Raw genomic sequence first — 18,303 nt, 5'->3', positions numbered from 1 at the left:
GAAAGGTAAAGGAGATAATGCAGGTAGTGCTTTCATTAGAGGCTAATACATATTAGACACCATCCAGGAGAGCTATTTCATTGGTATTGATACAAGGTTAGAAAAGGGTAGCTATAAATGAGAATAGTGAGCAAGCAGCAGGATGAATTATCAGTAGAGTAGATATGAAGAAAGGCTTAATTCTACACACGGCAAGTCAATATCAGCTACTCATGGACCCACGGAGTTCCAGGAGGAAACCCCTAACAGTGAGATTAGGTCAGACATTTTATTCTTTTTAAGTAACATCTAAAAACAACCACCACATTTTTTTCTTCTCTCAAGATTAAATAATGGACCACAGCTAAATTGTTGCCTTGGTAATGCTGATTTAGACAAAACCTTTAACTCAGTATCTGAAAAGGAATGCTAGCTGCTCTGTCACCTGATTACAATGTTTATTGGCCAGAGGGCACTGTAGTTATCTACATAATTCATTCCAGGTATACCATTAAGATTTGGGTCAAGCTTAGCATATTCAAGCTTCCAGTGTTATATGCATATGTACATGTATTCTTCCCCCTACCCCCCAGTGTCTTCTTTATTTCAATTAATTGCTACTTTTAAACCTATTGTCTCCTGGACAGCTAGAAATCAAAATGAATTGATAAACTTGAATGAATTAGTCCATGAATCTCACAACTAGTTTAAGTATGTGTGTTTTCTTCACTTCCTTTACAAGACCATATGGCTAAATTGAATACCAAAAAAAGCACGGCCCATCAATGTATTAAAAATAATCAAATTACCTGTTTCTTATTCATTACTTTACCTTTTCTAGCTCTAAACTTAAAATTCATTCTAATTCATTATTTACCAGAATTATACATTTATTCCTTTCCAGATACTTAGTGAATGCCTATTGTGTTACAGTACTACAGCGAGACACTAGGAATAGAATGAAGAACAAATCAGATGGGACTCCTATGCTGCTGGAGTCTACGGTGTCCTTAAGGACATCTACAAGAAGTTACATAGACTGTATATGCCCCCATACTCACACTTAAACACACACAACCATTTAAGTAAATGGAATACAAACCATAAAGAACGGCAAGATACACTGAACATTCTGAGAAGAAAAACCTTAGGAATCATATAAATTAAGAGTAAGAATAAAAAAATGAACACGATGGAATAGTAAAATGTTAGATGAGAACAAGTGATGTGTTATCATTCTAGTCAGTTTAGGAGTACAAAGGTGAAAGCATTGAGGTGAGGATGTACAATGAGTGCAAGACTACATATTCTCTATCGAAAGTTACTACTTACAGATAGAACAGAGCTAGGAAAGACAGGGACCTCTGCTTTACGTGGCAATGGGACAGCAGGGACAAGCAAGGGTGACAATGCAGGTTAATAGTCTAGGACACATTCATCAACACTATGATCAGTTGAGACACTGCAGGCATGTCTGGAAGCACATTTGCTCTTTGAGACCTAAGTTTTTCGGTAAACAAGAATTTGTAAATGTGAAGGGAATCAGTTTAGCCCCTTCCTCTGTGGCACACTCCTGCTGAAACTTGTGATTAAATGTTAATATACCACTGTCCTCAGAGAAGCTGCATAGAGCCTAGTTGGTGATTCTTTCTTGATTATGTCAAAACTGATTTGTAGTGATTTGTTCCTCCATTCATTTGAGGCACATGTATTATGTATCCATTGAAAGTTCGATACTGTGGATAACACTGAACTACATATGATAAATGCTTTGCCTTTAAGGAATTGATTTAAAAAAAATAGAAATATTAAAAATGATATACTTGATAATCCAAAAATTTGTGAGGCAATACATTTACAAATGGATTTAGTCCTTAAAAAGAAAATAAATTTAGGTGTTCTGATATAGAAAGTTGTATATTATTTAATGAAAAGAATAAGTCTAATAGAAATATTAAACATGTGTCTATTTTTGCAAAAGAAGAAAAAATTTATGCCTATAACTAAAGATAGATTATCCATATTGGAACAGAAAAGATTTAGAAGTCAACTCCACAAACTATTTATTCTTTTTTCTTTTTAAGATTTATTTATTTATGTGAAAGTCAGAGTTACACAGAGAGGCAGAGAAAGAGAGAGAGAGAGAAAGAGAGAGAGAGAGAGAAAGAGAGGTCTTCCATATGATGGTTCACTCCCCAACTGGCCACAAGGGCTTCAACTGCAATGATCTGAAGCCAGGAGCCAGGAGCCAGGAGCCTCTTCCGGGTCTCCCACGTAGGTGCAAGGGCCCAAGCTGTTGACCTATCTTCTGCTGCTTTCCCAGGCCACAGCAGAGAGCTGGATCGGAAGTGGAGCAGCCCATATGGGATGCTGGCACTGCAGGCCAGGGCGTTATTCATTCTTGAAGGTGGGATTTAAAGGTCAAAGAGAGTTTGCTCTCTTAATTGGGAGTTTTCTTTGCCTTAAAGACTATAGAGTTGATTTTTATTTCATTGTTGTGTTTTCCTATATTTTCTAATGTATTTAAATTCAGAAAGGTCATAAGAGAGAATCTGCACAAAAGTTTGGGAGAGAGATGGATCATTTACTTAGAGATCAGAGAAATTTCTTTAGAGGAGGTGCTGTTTTGTCCTAAGCCATAATATATGCGTAAGATTTGAATGTGAACAAAGAAGCATAATTTAATAGTATGAATACCCTATCTTAAAAGTGTCCAAACATTTTATATGCACAGATTCTGAAAAGCCTTGCAATCAAGATATATCCTTCTCTTTATTCAAATTCAATTTCCAAGCTCATGCAGAGGTTTTTTTTTTTTTTTTTTTAAGAAGACTAGAATTTACCTTAGAAAATATCTTTATAGGCAAAGAAACAAGAAAGGGAAAGGCCCAAGGGATGCTTTAAGAAGATGAGAATCCAAGGAGACTAAAGTGAGTTCATGAAGGGTCAGGATTATCCAAATGGAAGCCAGATTTGAAAAGTTAGCCCAGCTCTAAAGGACAAAGGATGCCAAGGTCAGGCATTTTAATGTGTGAGGGGTGGGGAGAGGGTAGGAACAACTATAGAAGTACAATAATATGGAAGAGAAAAAAAATATGTTCTTAGTAAAATTCTTTCTAGGCACGCAAGAAGGTCTCTTAGATAGGTGATACTTAAATGTGGTATTTGGCATTTTGAAGAATAATAGGCCCTTGTTTTTATCTTTCAACTCACTACTCAGTTTCTGCTTGCTAAGTGTGTTAATAAAAGATGAGGGCAGAGCACAATTGCCTTGAAAAATAGAAGGGGCTAGAACTGAGCGGTAAGAGACTTCTGGGGGGAACTCGGGGGTGAACTGAGTAAGAACAGAGATGTTGATACTTTTAAGTAGTTACCATATTGACATCTTTGATTTCTCTCTAAAATGGGACAAAGTCCATTAGAAGATGGAAACAGGAAAGATTTGATTTTGATTTCTATTAATCTAACTCATCAACATTTGAATATGCATGAAGAATCTTGTTATGATGATCTCTTCAGAGAGGAAGAATAACAAACAAATTAATGTTTAAGGGCAACATGCACTCTGTAGAGTAATCAAACAGATACAATAGTGATATCTTCCTGTGATTGCTTTAGAATTCCTTATCTTTGCTGAGCAGGATGAAGTTATTAGATCATGATGAAATAGTACAGCTTCTGATGGTTGTTCTTATATGTGCATAGGCCAACTAGTTGTGAGGTGACACTTCGTTTCATGTTTATTTTATTTATTTTCATCCCCCACTGTCTACAATAGCCAGAGCTAGGCTAGGTCAAGCCAGGAGCCAGGAACCGCATCCAGGTCTCCCATTTGGGTTTTAGGGACCGGGGTACCTGAACCATCACCTGCTGCTTCCCAGGATGCATCAGCAGGAGGCTCAGTTGGAAGCAGAATAAATAGGATGTGAACCAGGTACTCCAGTATGGGATGCAAGCATCCCAAACATGGGGTTAACTCATGGTGCTGTAATACCTGCCCAGATGTAGCACTTTGAAAACAGAGATTATGCTGGAATGATATGGGACCAAAGAAGATTGCTGACAGAAGCAAAAAGAATGATTCCAAAATGTTAGATTGACTGAAGTATCTGGAATGATGACTTCGAGAGTCTCTCTCTTAGCTTCATAGGATGAACAAACTCGTAAAGTCCAGGAGAAAACATTCTTCAACTTCTTGATCTCAGAAGAATCACTAATTGTGTCCATCACAAGACCTTGAGAGCATGCTAGAAACAGAGATGTTAAGGGCAATTCCAAAACAGAAATGTAACATGCCACTGGAAAGTGTAAGAAAGGCAATTCTTGTAATTAAAATGGCAAAGAACTTGTCTGAATTGTGTTCTACTGTTTGGTGGAATGTAAAACTTTTGAATAATAAAACTGGATACTTCAGAGCTTTCTCAGCAAAATGTTGAACGCATGGTTTTGTTCCTCCTGACAGCTTATAGTAAAATGTGAAAGGAGAGCGATGAATTGAAAAATAAATTGTTAAGCAAAAAGGATCCAGAAATCGAAGACTGGAAAAAAAAAATTGGCCTATCCCTATTGCAAAAATGAATCAATAAATAAGAAATCTTGTTCTGAAAGAATTCTATAGGTGTGTTTAAACAACCAATTGATAAAGAGCTGATGCATTTATTCATGGACTCAATCACTCATCTCAACAGAAGCCAGAATAAAAAAGGAATCACACCAGGAGACACTACCAGTTTGAATTAAAGGAGATAGAGAAGATAGAATGAAATAATGGAAGGCAGTCCAACTTTTTTTGACAGGGTAGGACCAGAATGATAATGGACTGAGAGCATGCACTATCCTTCAAGTTACAGAAGAAAGGATCCCCAGGGAAATTCAGACATCATCAGAGCCGCCATTCCAACCACAGGCCCTAAGTGCATTAGGTTGGGAGCAGAGCTGCCTCCAGTTAAGTTTCAAATGGCAGCTGTATAGGTAGGGTCCTCAAAAGAAAGTCATGTGGGCAAGGCTCTTGCACAGAGCCACTTAACTGAGTCACCCATGCCCCGCTCTCCGCCGTGAGAGTGACACTGGTACACTGGAAGGCAGGCAATTGAACCAAAGAGGATTATTCTGAAGCCTTACTATGTTGTAGTGGAGTTTGTCTTGCTATAGTTTGGACAGCCTGGGACCTGGTATCTCTTCCTTCTTTCCCGTTGTTTTTCTTTTGGAATTGGACTGTCTATTCCATATGCATGTATCTCCACTGATACACTGGCTGGCTTTGCAGGTTCATAGCAAGAAAGGATCTCCCCTCAGGAAAATCAGACCCGCAATCTCATCCATATTTGATTTAGATGCATTAATGAGACTTGAGACTTAGACTCTAGAGTTGATACTAGAATGGGTTGAGAATTTGTTGGCTGTTGGAATGCATATGAATTTTAGGAAACTATGAATGTAACGTTATGGACTAGATATCTGTGTCCCATCCAAAGTGTTATGTTTGAAGACCTAATCCTCAATGTGATGATATTTGTAGGAGGGGTCTTCAGCAGGTAATTAGGGATAGATTAGGTCTAATGAGATTAGTGGCCTGTAAGATCTCTTTCCATTCCCCCTGTTCCCCTCTGCCCTCCCCCACCACATAAGGACACAGTCAAAACACCCCTGTGTGCAAGTCAAGAAGCTAGGCCCTTCCAGAACCCAGACATTCTGGTACCCTGACGTCAAACTTCTAGCTTCCATGCCTGTAAGCAAATAAATGTCTATTGTGTTTGCCACACAGTCTGTAGTGCCTTGTTATAAAAGGCTGAGGTAAGATACAGCCTTAGGATATTTACATTATGCAGTAGTTTGCAAGAATTGGTATAAAATATGTGTTTTCTCATATTTGCTTTTCATCCTTAGTTTTTCTAGAAAACTTTTTTTTTAGTTTAAGAAATGGTATGTTTCAAAGAAAACTAGTCTACTTTTCCACTAAAACCAAAACCACAAGACAAACGACAACTAGGAATTCAACAAGATAAGACATGAATTGTGTTGTATTAATAATTCACACTTGTCTTGGTGAGGTGTTTCTGAAATATACTATGACTGCCAAATGACTTTCTTTAAACACATATACTTTTACAAGACATTTAGTGAAGCACATTGGTTTTCCTTATTTGGGATTTTATAATATCCATATTGTTCACTTACTTTTTAAGTGTGTGATTTAATGTTTTCTGACACAGTTGGCCCCATATGTAGGACAGAGAATTAATCAGTGCAGAAATCTCAAGGAATATAGTCAGCATTACATGACATAGCTGTTTCCAGTTCTTAGACTGCTTGATTCTTAGCAAAGAACGTACCCTTTCATTCTAAAATAGAACCTTCTAGAAAAATAACCAAAGAAAATGTGCAATTCCACTGTACCCGGCCTCTCAGCAGCTCATATGCTGTCACTCCTAGGGACCACCAATCAACAGCAAAGGAATAACCTGCTTCTTTTTTGGAGTTGAACATTTCAGGTGCTGAAAAATAAAAAGAAAACGTTAGGCTAGTTTTACTCCCCAAGAGATAACAAATCTATTTTCCCAACATGTTTCCCCCAAAGGAGAGTCACCAGCATGTAAGGTATGTACACTTGCATTGCTGTCTATCATCCACTGCTACATGGTTCACAGTAAGAATTGATAATTTTCTAATTTCTCTCAGTAGCCGCCTTCATTACCCAGTACACACAAGCATGAACAGGCCTTCATGGACAAACTCTTCTTACTTAGATCGTGCACCTATTAAAAGTTGAGTCCTTCCAAGACTCACAAATGCAGCTGGCCCTGTAATCAAAAAGACTGAGAAAATTTATTTGTTATCTTTATTTGGGTAGGTGGCTCTGAAGGATCTAAATTCACATTATAGTTGGAAACAAGGCTTAAAATTTGATGTGTTGCAGCAGGAAGGGAAACATTTGCAGCTTCCTATTGGGATTAGGGAGCAAAGATGGAGAGGATTGAGTGGGCATTTTTGGAAAATCTTATGGTTGTTATAACAACTGTGAGTCACTTAATCTTTGCAATCATAATTCTTTGAACTGACTCTAACAGAAGGCAGAGCCATCATCAATTTTACCCCAGAGATGACCCCTCACTAACATATCTCTAAGCACTTTGACACATGAACTTTCTATCGATACTTCTAAGAATACACATAACTTTTAAGGGATGGAAGAGGGAGAATGAAGTATAGAGGAAGAGCAGGTATCTTCTTCGCTAGCTCACTACCACACTTCTAGAATCTAGTATAGAATTTGGAAGCCCAAATCACTGGACAGAAAATTGATGAATTAATGAATAAATCAATTAATCAGTAATTATGATCATTAGCTCTAGAACTCTGCTATCTGGGTTCAAATTCTGCCTTCACCACTTGCTGTGACCTTGAGTGAATTAGTTGGCAGGGCTCAAGAATCCTTGTCAGCAAAATTAGAATGTTATAAAGGCAGTTTTTTTTTTTTTTTAAAGATTTATTTCATTTTGAAAGTTAGAACGAGAGAGAGAGAGAGAGAGAGAGCAATCTTCCATCTGCTGGTTCACTCCCAAGATGATCACAATGGCCAGTGTTGGGCCAGGCCAAAGCCAGGAGCTAGGGGCTTCAGCTGGGTCTCCCACTTGGGCAGCAGGGGCTCAAACACTTTTCCATCTTCCACTGCTTTTCCCAGGCCACTAGCTGGGAGTTAGAAGTGAAGCAGCTGGGGTACAAACTGGCACCCATATGAAATGCCAGTATCGCAGACAGCACTTTTACCCACTGTGCCATAACGCTGCCCCAAGTCAGTCTTTATAGAGTTAGAAATTAAATGAGTTAATACATTTCAAAATATCAACTCTTGGGGCTGGCATTGTGTGCAGCAAAGCCACCATCTGCAGTGCAGGCATCCCATATGGGTGCCAGTTTGAGTCCTAGCTGTTCTACTTCCCATCTGCTAGTATACCTGGGAAAGCAGCTGAAGATGGCCTAAGTCCTTGGGCCCCTGCACCCACGTGGGGGACCCAGGAGAAGTTCCTGGCTATTTATTGGCTTCGGCCTGGACCAGCCCTGGCCATTGCAGCCATTTGGGGAATGAACCAACAGAAGGTCTCTTGCTGTCTCTGTCTCTCCCTCTCTCTCTGTAAGTATTCAAATAAATACATAAAAAGCAAAAAAAAAAAAAAAAAAAAAAAATCTCAGCACTTTACAAAGCCTGGCACCTACAAAGTGTTTGAAATGAGCAGGTACTGTTCCAAAGGCAAATACCCGCAGTAGTCAAAAGGTGCACGTGGCGGGTACTAAGCCGCCTCTAGTAAGGCGCTGGGTCTGGACAAAGGAAATTAGCGTGTCATGGCACTGCACCCGAAGGCTTGCCATGTGAAGTGCAGTCAGATTCTAAGTAAAAGTTCATGAACAGCAACCAATTAGACAAGTAGAATGTCAGCATCGCAACACCCAGGACTGAGCCTGACTGTAAGAGCTTGATGTGGCAGGACTAAGTAGGTCTCATGCCCTAGTGAATTCACTTTTCCTGCATCACTGCATTCTTTCTGCAAGTTGCAACTCCCAGTGCGATTTGGGGGGTAATGGCTCTGACTCCCCAGGACTCCCACCAGCTGACTTGTATCCCTGTTTTCCTTTCCAGCATCTCACTAGAAGTCCCCAAAGTGACAGGTGACAGATATCTCACTTAGAGAAGCTGCAGAGGATTTGTAAGGATAATCACTGTCGGTGCCAAGAAACTGCCAAACAAAATAAACATTAGCAAAACCTGCACGTATTCTGTCATATTGGATCATCTTTGGAGTTGGAGTATTTTTTCTCCAACTTAATAGAGTATTCTTTTTGCCCCTCTTGTCCTGTTTTCAAGAATAAAGACATTTGAATGCGCATTCATTCACTGAACAAATATTCATAGTCTGCTATGCACAGAAAAATATTGGTCGAACCTTAAGACAAAACACCATGACAACACACAAAAATATAAAAAGTGAGTAATTCTTCAAGGCCTTAAATAGTGAAAAACTAGAAGAGAAAGAAACTGAGGCTAGAAGAGGACCTGTTCCTGAGAAGTTACAAAAAGAGGTAGAAAGAGACCAAGTTTCCTTCCCCAAAAAAACTGACTAGTACCTTGTTTGATTATTTTTAAAAATTTCTATATCGACATCCAGAAAAATAAATAAAGCCTAAAAGGAAAGTTGAACAATTCATTTTCAGTAAATGTTTGCATAACCCTTGAGTAGGGTGAGAAGTTGAATGTTGCTCTGCTCACACTACCAGAATTTACTGTCTCAAATTTTATGTTTTCTCAATAGATTTACTCTCTTTCTATGCATGTATAAGAGTAGCTTTGTTTTTGCTTATTTTATAGGTAGTACAGCTCCCAGGGACTGCGGATGAACAGGCTGAGGGACCACTCAGCCTCCAACCTGTTTGTTTCTCTGTTGTCAGTGCTTTGTAATAAAGGAAACACAAACAGGAAGAATCCTGTTTTTTCATGTTCTATTAAATTTGGCTAAATTAAATCCAAGTTCCCGGATTCTTTGGTGTCTTACCTCACTCAACAATAGACGTACAAGAGTTATCCGAGTTGATGTGGGTAGTTTCTGCCTGTTCACTTGCAATGCTGTTTGGATATCCTGGAGCTCACCTGCCTCTCATTGTGGGCAGCCGTGAGGTTATTTACAACTCAGGGGTTATGAACAGTGGGCTCATGCACATTCCTGAGCACGGGGGACTCTCGGAAGCACTTGCATATTTAGGACACATGTTTAGAACATGTGTAGTTGGGGCAGATGATCTACTGGCAAGGGAGAGTGTATATTCACACATACTAAGGAATGCCCAACTGTTTACCTAGGTGTTTGTGCCAAGTCACACCATGACCAACAATGCATTGGGGTTCCTTTGGCCCAACATCCTTATCCACATTTGCTATTGACTGATCCTTTGATGTCTGCTTATCTGGCCAGTGTGTAATAGGACTTCATTGTGGTTCAAACTGGCATTCTCTTGATTACTAATGACTTTGATCACATTTTAGTAGCTTTAGTAGGTACTGGTTCTCAGATTTCTAAAATCCCAGACTTTGGATTTTGGTTAGGAGACAGGAAAAGGTCCTAAAACAAATTGTAAGTATAAAAAAATAAAGGGACTTGACAAAAATGATTCTTGTCCAATAATAATTTTTTAAAAAAAAATGAGATTTGCATCACGTTGTATTGGCCTACATTATAAAGCTGCAATAATTAAGACTTAAAAGCCACAGAATACAGATGTTGGTGGGTAAAGATATTTGGTTTATTATGAACACATTTCAAATAGTAGGGAAAGGGTTTTGTAGTAAGCTCAGTACCTCAGATTAGTGAATGTTGTATAGTCCTCTAATCTTCATTCAGTTTTCTCTTTTTAGAGTTTTTTATGGTTAATTGTTAAGGAGTATCCTACAGGAGCACTATAAAATGGTTTTACTCGATTATTAAGCAACATAATTCTTTAAAAGAGAAAGCCGAGTTCCACATACAGTTCCTCTTGGAAAGACTTCTAGCTAGAAACCAAAGGCACAGAGAGCTTCTGGATAGAGAGATGAGCAGTGAAGTCCAGACACTTATTTCAGAGTAAAACAACATGCTGACGTAACTGAATTGACTTAGAGGCATCTAAGAGCCTCTAAAATGAAATGATTCTCTATCTTTCTGTCCGAACCTCGATTTCTGAAGTCAACAGAATTTGGTTTAACTCTAAGCTTTTTTCTGTTATTTGCCATGTGATCTTGGACAAATTGTAAGCTTCCTCGTTGTAAAAGGGTGATAAGTATTGTCTGTTTCACAGGGCTGTTGAGAAAAATAAATGAATGTAAAACATTTAACACATTGTCTATTCCACAAAAAGATTTCAATACATAGTAGTAATTGTTAATTATGAATGTTGGAGCTGCATAGAATCTTGCCTAGTTTCCAATTTCCTAGCTCTATCTTGTGAAAAGACCAGAAACGTCAATTTTGAAAAAAAATTAAATTATACAGATATTGTACTTAAAATCACCAGGGAGAGGAAAGAAAGGTGGCCTCCCTTCACTCCTCTCACCATGGAAACCAGCCCTGGAAGCCCAGATGCACATTTTCTGACTTGGCTCCAAGAAAATAGCCCTTAATATGGAAGCCCAGGAAACCTGGGGAATAAACTCATCAGGGCAGCAGGCTGGGTTGCTCCTTTTCATCATTTGAGCACCACGGGTTTTAGGAAGAAAACAAGCTGAATTATATGTGTCTGTTATTTCAGAAGTGACAAAAGGGATTTATTCCCCCCACTGGTAATTGGAAATCATGAAATTTGCCAGTTGTGCAAATATCATATAAAATAAGTCTCATTTTTTCCTATAGATTTCTTTCTTCTGGAAAGTGAGGTGGTCCTGCATGGAGGGGGCTCGCTCTCTCTCTCTCTCTCTCTTTCTCTCCTTCTCTATTGCGTGGGGGAAGAGAATGAAATATTAAAAGAAAGTGGCATTGCTCTTGTCCTTGATTCCGAGTTCAAATATTTTGCCTATGAATTTCTCTGATCATATCCAGCCACTGCAATTCATTCCCCCTGGCTTAATCCCACCAGTTTAAAGAGTGGTGCCACCCACTTTAAGCCTTTTAACCTACTGGGGTAGACACATGAGTAATTTTCATACTTCCATCATCTGGCAAACTGTGCAGTACCTAACCTCTCTTTTTTCTACTGGATAGGCGGCTCACCTAATAATAGCTCTGTCTGTTGCCCGATACATTTGAATACCTACTGCTTGTTAAAACACACTTTAAAATTCTGATTCAAAGTTGCTCCCTTCATCCCACAGGGCTGGATTCTGCCACTTCCTCCTCCCTTTTCCCCTGAAGCACTGCTTGTTTTAGGACACAGACAGGAGAAAGCAGAGGCAGAAGAATCCCAACGCCAATGCACTGCCCCTGTATCAGGGAGGTCTCTCTTTAGTTGTTGCAAATAGCTGACGTCACCCATAGTCTGTGGCAGAGCTGTTGATCCTGGCTGCACAGTAGCATTACCTGAAGAGCTTTGAACCCACCAATGCCGAGGCGCTCCCCTCAGATTCCGGTAATGTTGGGCTCTATTGAGACTGCTGGTGTCACCCAGTTAGCTATGCTATCTGGAGCCCCCTTCCCTTCCAGGCTGGGCACTGGAGGAGCTTTGGGGAGTCAGGCCACATCCTTTACTTAGTCCACCTCTCGTACAAACACTTGCACTCACTGCACACCTTGTCTCCTGCTATGACCCCCAGCAAGACTTATCCTCAGACTCTTTATCCAGCCATGGCCAACCAGGCTGTGCTGGCTCGGGGACCACACATCTAACAGGACAGACATCTAACCCAGAATGGGATGCGAGGCACCTCTTCTTGCAGCCACCCAACAATTTAGAGATATTTATCTTGCGATCTGCCTGACCTGCCTAGGACCAGTAGGGAGAAGGGAAGAAGTCCCTCTTTCTGAATATGGTAAGCTCCATAAAGGGCGACAGATCTCCCTTTATATTTTCAGGAGTGGATAGAAGTTCCCACTAGTGTTGTTAAAATGTCCATATAAATGCATCAGGCATTTGGCCTACTGGTAAAGTCACCTTCATCCCATACCAGAGTGTCTGTGTTCAAGTCCTGACTCTGTTCCTCATTCCAGCTTCCTGCTAATGCACAGGTTGGGAGGCAATGGATGATGATTTAGGTAACTGGGTCTCTGCCATCTACATGGGAGACCTGAACTGAGTTTCTACCTGCTGGTTTTGGGCAGGTCCAGCCCCAGCGTTTGAGGAATGAACCAGTGGATTCTTTCTCCCTCTCTCTGCCTCTCAAACAAGTTTTAAATGGTATACAAGTATTGCATGTTGTATATGTATGTAAGTAGTATAAATAAGTAGCATATATAAAGCTATACAGAAATTACTTTTCCAATAAATTTATATAGAAATGATTGTTCCAACAACTAAAGTTAGAATTTGTAATTGAATTGTTAACACAATTAAACACGAGACTTAGCTGGCAAATTTGCACCTAAGCCTACCATTTTAATTACCCCTTAGTAAATTCTGAATCTTCAGGGCAGATCCCAGTTCCTCATCTCATTATAAGCAAAGTCATTTTCCCTTCCTCAAGCAGGATTTCTGTGTCTTTAAAATTAAGAACCCATAAAATTGTTGCGGTGCTAAAACTAAAATTATAACTAGCAAGGCATGTTGCAAACCCTATGTCCTATATAATAACATAATATGTAAATAATGAGTGAAGTAATATTTTGGTTCTTGTTACTGTTTCTTCCCTCTCTATTTGATTCTGTTTTTGCCTCCTCTCACCAGCATGTAGGATTCATGCGCTACAGACCCAGGTAGCTCCCTGGTCACTAGCGCCTAAAACAGTGCCCAGAAGACAGACAGTAATTACTTATGGAATTCGGCAATATTTTCTTATTAGGAAGTGGGTGCACACTGTCTGAATCAACTCATGAAATGGTGTTTTCAAAATGTGATTAGTAGCCTTCCTAACTTAAGATCAAATGGGAGCTTGCAAAAAGAGAATCGTACAGTTCATCTCAGATGATGGAATCAGAAGCTCCCCTGGTCACGTCCCGGAGGGACCTGTTAGTTCTGGCTGATAATCTGATGTCTGCTAAATGGCATCTCCAGGAATGAAAAACCAAACTTTTGCTCTTAGTAAATACGGCTCCCTGTGAGGCCCATACCCATGTAAGGCTTGGTGCCGGCCATGGTGGTGATCCGCATCTCCTTGGGCAGCATCGCAGCAATGTTGAAATCTGTGATGTGCACATGTCCTGGGGAGAGAGAAGGAGCACAGAGAACATGAAGTCCCGTTCGACCCAGTGGCACGGCCCTGCTTCTGATTGAAAGCATCTGGAAGCTTGGCCTGTTCCTGCGTGCTGGCTGCAGTCAATACAGGCAATAAACGCTTAATTATTTACGTCGCCAAGGGTAATACGATCTTAAACCAGCAACACTCCAGCAGCCAAAACACCGGATAGGAAACGATTAGTCTCTGATTGTAAATTTGTAGTTCAGCCTCAGAAAGTTTTAATTTAAGAGTTTATGCTCTAGTTATTCGACTTAGGCAGTTTTTGTCAGTTGGCAACATTTTTAGTTGGTTCAGCCTGTAAGGATTATGAAGGAGATGGTCAGGAACTAGTGAAAGTATCGAATTTCCAAGCATATCTCTGGGATCTCTTTTGAAGGGGCAAACACTATTACTACAAATCTGGCAAGAGTATGGACTCATATTTATTTCTTTTCCAAGAGAGATTTGCTTTTCTTCTCGTTTTTCTGAAATATCATTACTATTTTTCCTCTACTAGTTCAGATTGTCCCCAACGACCCCCAACAAAATAACTGTCAAGGGAAAGACAAGGGAAAAGCCAACTGTTTAAAGGGATTATCTGAAGAGCACTTGAGACTGAGAGCCAGGAAACCTGGATTCTTCCTGGACCTCAGCATCCAGCACATAGTAGCTGTAAGTCCCTTTCCCAGGCTGAAATAAGCAACGCGTAGACTGGCTGATGTCCCGCGTCTGCCTTGGCTCCGACACTCATGGCAGTCTCGGTGGTGCTGGCACTTCCTACGCAGTGCCGTAAGGGTCCTTTCATTTACAGCTAGAAGGAAGAAAAGGGCAGGACCTGCAGCTCAGCTGGCAAAGCCTGCCATGTGAGCTCCTGGTAAGACAGCCGTGGACATCCAGGAGACCTGAGGGTCCTGGCACTTCCATGGCCCGGAGTCTGTGGTTCTGAAAGAGACGGCTGTAATTGCAGATGTAATCTAATTCTTCCAGGGTGCACAGCCCTCATGCCCCACAGAAAATGTCACTGTTTGCTCCCTGTGAGCATCCAGCCTCCTGCCAAAGACGCATCGCACTGCCTTTCCTGCCACAGTTTAATTTTATCCAAAGCATTGGGCCAGTGGCGTGCATGGTTTGATCCAAGACAGGTAAGCCTGGGGACCTTGTGGTTAACAGCTTGTTCTCAGGAATCAGGTACGGTGGCTTCATGTCCAGGTTCTAGCATAATCTAGATGTGCTGTTACCTTGATAAAGTCACTTATCTCCTCTGGACAGTTGGAACCATCACAGTAGTCTTCCCATAAAGTTACTGGGAAAATTAAATGAAATGATGATTATAGGAGACTTAGATTCTGGCAGGAAATTGTTGATATCTGTCGTCATCAGAATCCAGTGTACTTTTGCAAAATATACACAAACATGCCTAGGCTTCGTTCTCCTGGGACTCCAATTCAGCAGGACTGGTAGGGGAGCCGGGCACCGGTATTGAAAACAGCCAACTCTACAGGTGTTGCAGATGGGCAGCCAGGCACGTGACTCTCCAACCTGCATAGGTTTCCTTAGCTCAGTGCAAGTGGAAGGTGGAGGATGTTTTACAACTGCTTGGTTGTTGCATAGTGGGTTAAGCCGCCACCTGTGATGCCAGCGTCCCGTATGTGCACCAGTTCATGTCCCAGCTGCTTCGCTTCCAATCCAGCTCCCTGGGAAAGCAGCAGAGGATGGCCCAAGTGCTTGGTCCCCTGTATCCACGTGGCAGACCAGAAGGAGGCTCCTGGCTTCGGCCTGGCCCAGCCCTGGCTGTTGTGGCCATTTGGAGAGTGAACCAGAGGATGCAAGATTTCTCTCTCTCTCTCTGTCCCTCCTTCTCCTTCTGTAACTCTGATTTTCAAATAAACAAATAAAAAAATAAAATGGAACCACTTGGTTTCTAAAGTGTGGTGTCCAAATCAGCATCATCAGTTTAACCTGGAAACTTATTAAACATGCAGATTCTTGGCCCTGCCCCCACCTTTTGGAATGAGACCCTCCAAGCACGGGTTCCCTGCGTTTAAACAGGCCCTCCAGGCGATTCTGAAAAGGTACTCAGTAGAGAAAAGTTGGAGATCAGTCGTTTGAAGGAAGCCCAGCTTAGCAGACAGACGGCCGCTGCTCTAGTGAGTACTTACGATGTGTTTGCTGAATTCCGTTGAGAGAATTTGAATATTTATCTTTTCAATATTATTTACACTTATGTGATTTAATTTGGTTTTCAGAAATATTGGTGCACAAAGTTTCCTTCAACGCAGTGAGGTAGTTCTGTATTTTACGGGCGAGTGGTTTGCTGGTACAATCACGGCTCAGAACCAGCAGAGTTGGGGTGAGGATCGAGAATGCGGTAGGTCTTGAAGCTCCTAAAGCGGTTGCGTGTTAATATCATGAACCCAAAGAACTGACTAACCTGAAACAACCACAGCTCCTTTCGTGTTGCTTCAGTTCTTCTCCTCCAGCGGGGATGCTCAGTAAAGGTTGGGCGTGGCCCGGGGGCGGGGGTGGGGGGTGCGGTTCCTAGAAGCCCTAGCCTGGTGCTCTGGAGCTAAACACTGAACGCAGTAGCCCGCGTGGCCACGGACACTGGCATGAAGTCTCAATCCGGGCCCCAACGCTGCCCTACTTGGCTTTCTGCTCACCACGGTGAGCTGTCCGCCGTGCTCCCCTCTGCGCTATGAGAATGAACCTGAGGGCTGGGGCATGGGAGACGGTTCTGCCTCTGGTTAACTCAAAGCCACAGGGAAGCCTTGGGAATCAGAACTTTCTGGGAGTGTGGGCTCTGAGGGGGCCTTAGGACAGTTTTCTGATGTCAGCACTGCTGGGAACTTAGCCCTAAGCATTCTTTGCCATGAGAGCAGTCCTGTGTGTTGTTGGATGTTCAGCAGTCTCCCGGGGCCCTCTTCCCACTAGTCGCCAGCAGCACCTCCCAGACCTGTCAGGAATCCTGAGGACTATGTCTCCAGACATTGCCAAATGCCGCTTGCAGAGACCAGCCGTCAGGCACAACCACCCCAGCTGAGCTTCACTGCCTCCGATGAGGTTTTACAGGTGGGAGGCTCAGACCTTTCTGATTGAGCCCAGTAGGAGAGGGCTTTCACCTTTCCGTTTCCCTCCCACCTGAAACAGGATCACATTACCAATAGAAGTCGTCTTACGAAGTCATTGAATTCAGCTGTCTTTATTGTCATTATTTATACTCTTTCTGCCTGTGCCTCTGTTGAGTGTGCAACACTAGCACAGCCACACTGCCCTCCGGAGCCCCACAGCCAGGTGGCTGCCACTACCCCAACCTTTAAAACTGCCCCTTTCCTGCAAGTCGTTACAGAGCATGGGATGCTTGTTACACATGCAAGTCCCTAGGCACCGCCTGAGTCACAGTAAACCTTACCTGGGACTACAGTACAGATTCCAATATATACCTGTTCTATTAACAAGATGGCGTGCACCTGGCTTTGGGGACTCTGCAAGGGGAGCTGTTAGGGTAGCATGTTCTGCTCTTCCGTCCCCTCCAGACTGAGTCTCTGCCTCTGCTCCTTGTGTCTAGGAACGATATTAAGAAATCTAAATGATAGATAACGCCACAATTATCATTTCCTCGGATATGCCACGCAGGCATTATTGTTCCTCTGGATGTAGCATTTATTTCCTGAATAATTTAAGGAAAACACAAGAATGTCAGACACTCTGGAATTGATAGAATTGGATGGGGCACTTAAATTGGTGGGATATGAAAGCATCTGTCAGGACAGTCGGTTATGAGCCATCAAGACCTAGCGCTATGTTGGCTCTGAACTAGAGAATGAGACATCTGGGGAGAACTGTAACAGGTATGCTCTAAATTAAAAACATTTTTTATGTCAGATTCCTACATATAAGAAATATTCACAGCATGGCAAGATTCTCTGTTTTAAAATCAATTCCTTTAATTGTCAATCTTTTCAGATGAATGTGAGCAATATGAATCAATGAGAGTACGTTCCGCCCTTTTACTGAACAGTGTTGGATTAAAATATATGTGGCGTGACATGCAGCTCTTTTGGACTAACAGGAGTAGAAAGGCATGTGAGATAGGTGATTACTCTGCACAGCTGCAAAAATGCCCAGACCAGAGGGCCATCAGAGTTGAAACATCCTAAATATGAGTGGAGAAGACGAATGGGGGCTTCACGTTAGTGCTCCACGTGGGAAGGCACAGCACCAGACACTCCAAAGGGCAGCCATTGTCTTGTGGCTCAGCTGGGTCTCACAAGAGCGGGGAAGGCAGGCATCAGAAATGCATTCACATAGGCCGGCGCCCTGGCTCACTTGGCTAATCCTCTGTCTGCGGCGCCAGCATCCCATGTGGGCACCAGATTCTGTCCCGGTTGCTCCTTTTCCAGTCCAGCTCTCTGCTGTGGCCCAGGAGTGCAGTGGAGGATGGCCCAAGTGCTTGGGCCCTGCACCCCATGGGAGACCAGGAGGAAGCACCTGGCTCCTGG

The 18,303-nt window shown here is 41.9% G+C and overlaps 1 protein-coding gene across 8 annotated transcripts in view; it reads right to left on the bottom strand.

The window, feature by feature from the left end:
- Positions 1-18,303, bottom strand: part of STK32A (serine/threonine kinase 32A) — a 139,255-nt gene that overhangs the window by 19,989 nt on the left and 100,963 nt on the right. For 7 of the 8 annotated variants that reach the window (XM_008255186.4, XM_051843477.2, XM_008255190.4 and 4 more), the window contains 2 exons: positions 13,698-13,787; positions 6,376-6,473 (listed from right to left, as the gene is read on the bottom strand). In XM_008255186.4, the coding sequence (XP_008253408.1) occupies positions 6,376-6,473; positions 13,698-13,787 (188 nt within the window). The remainder of the gene's footprint in view (positions 1-6,375; positions 6,474-13,697; positions 13,788-18,303) is intronic. The other variant, XM_051843478.2, reaches the window with a different exon arrangement.

Source organism: Oryctolagus cuniculus, chromosome 6, assembly GCF_964237555.1.
Source record: "Oryctolagus cuniculus chromosome 6, mOryCun1.1, whole genome shotgun sequence".
In the NCBI taxonomy this organism is placed as follows: domain Eukaryota; kingdom Metazoa; phylum Chordata; class Mammalia; order Lagomorpha; family Leporidae; genus Oryctolagus; species Oryctolagus cuniculus.
The sequence above is the reverse complement of the archived record's forward strand: the minus strand, read 5'-3'. Positions and strand labels throughout refer to the sequence as shown.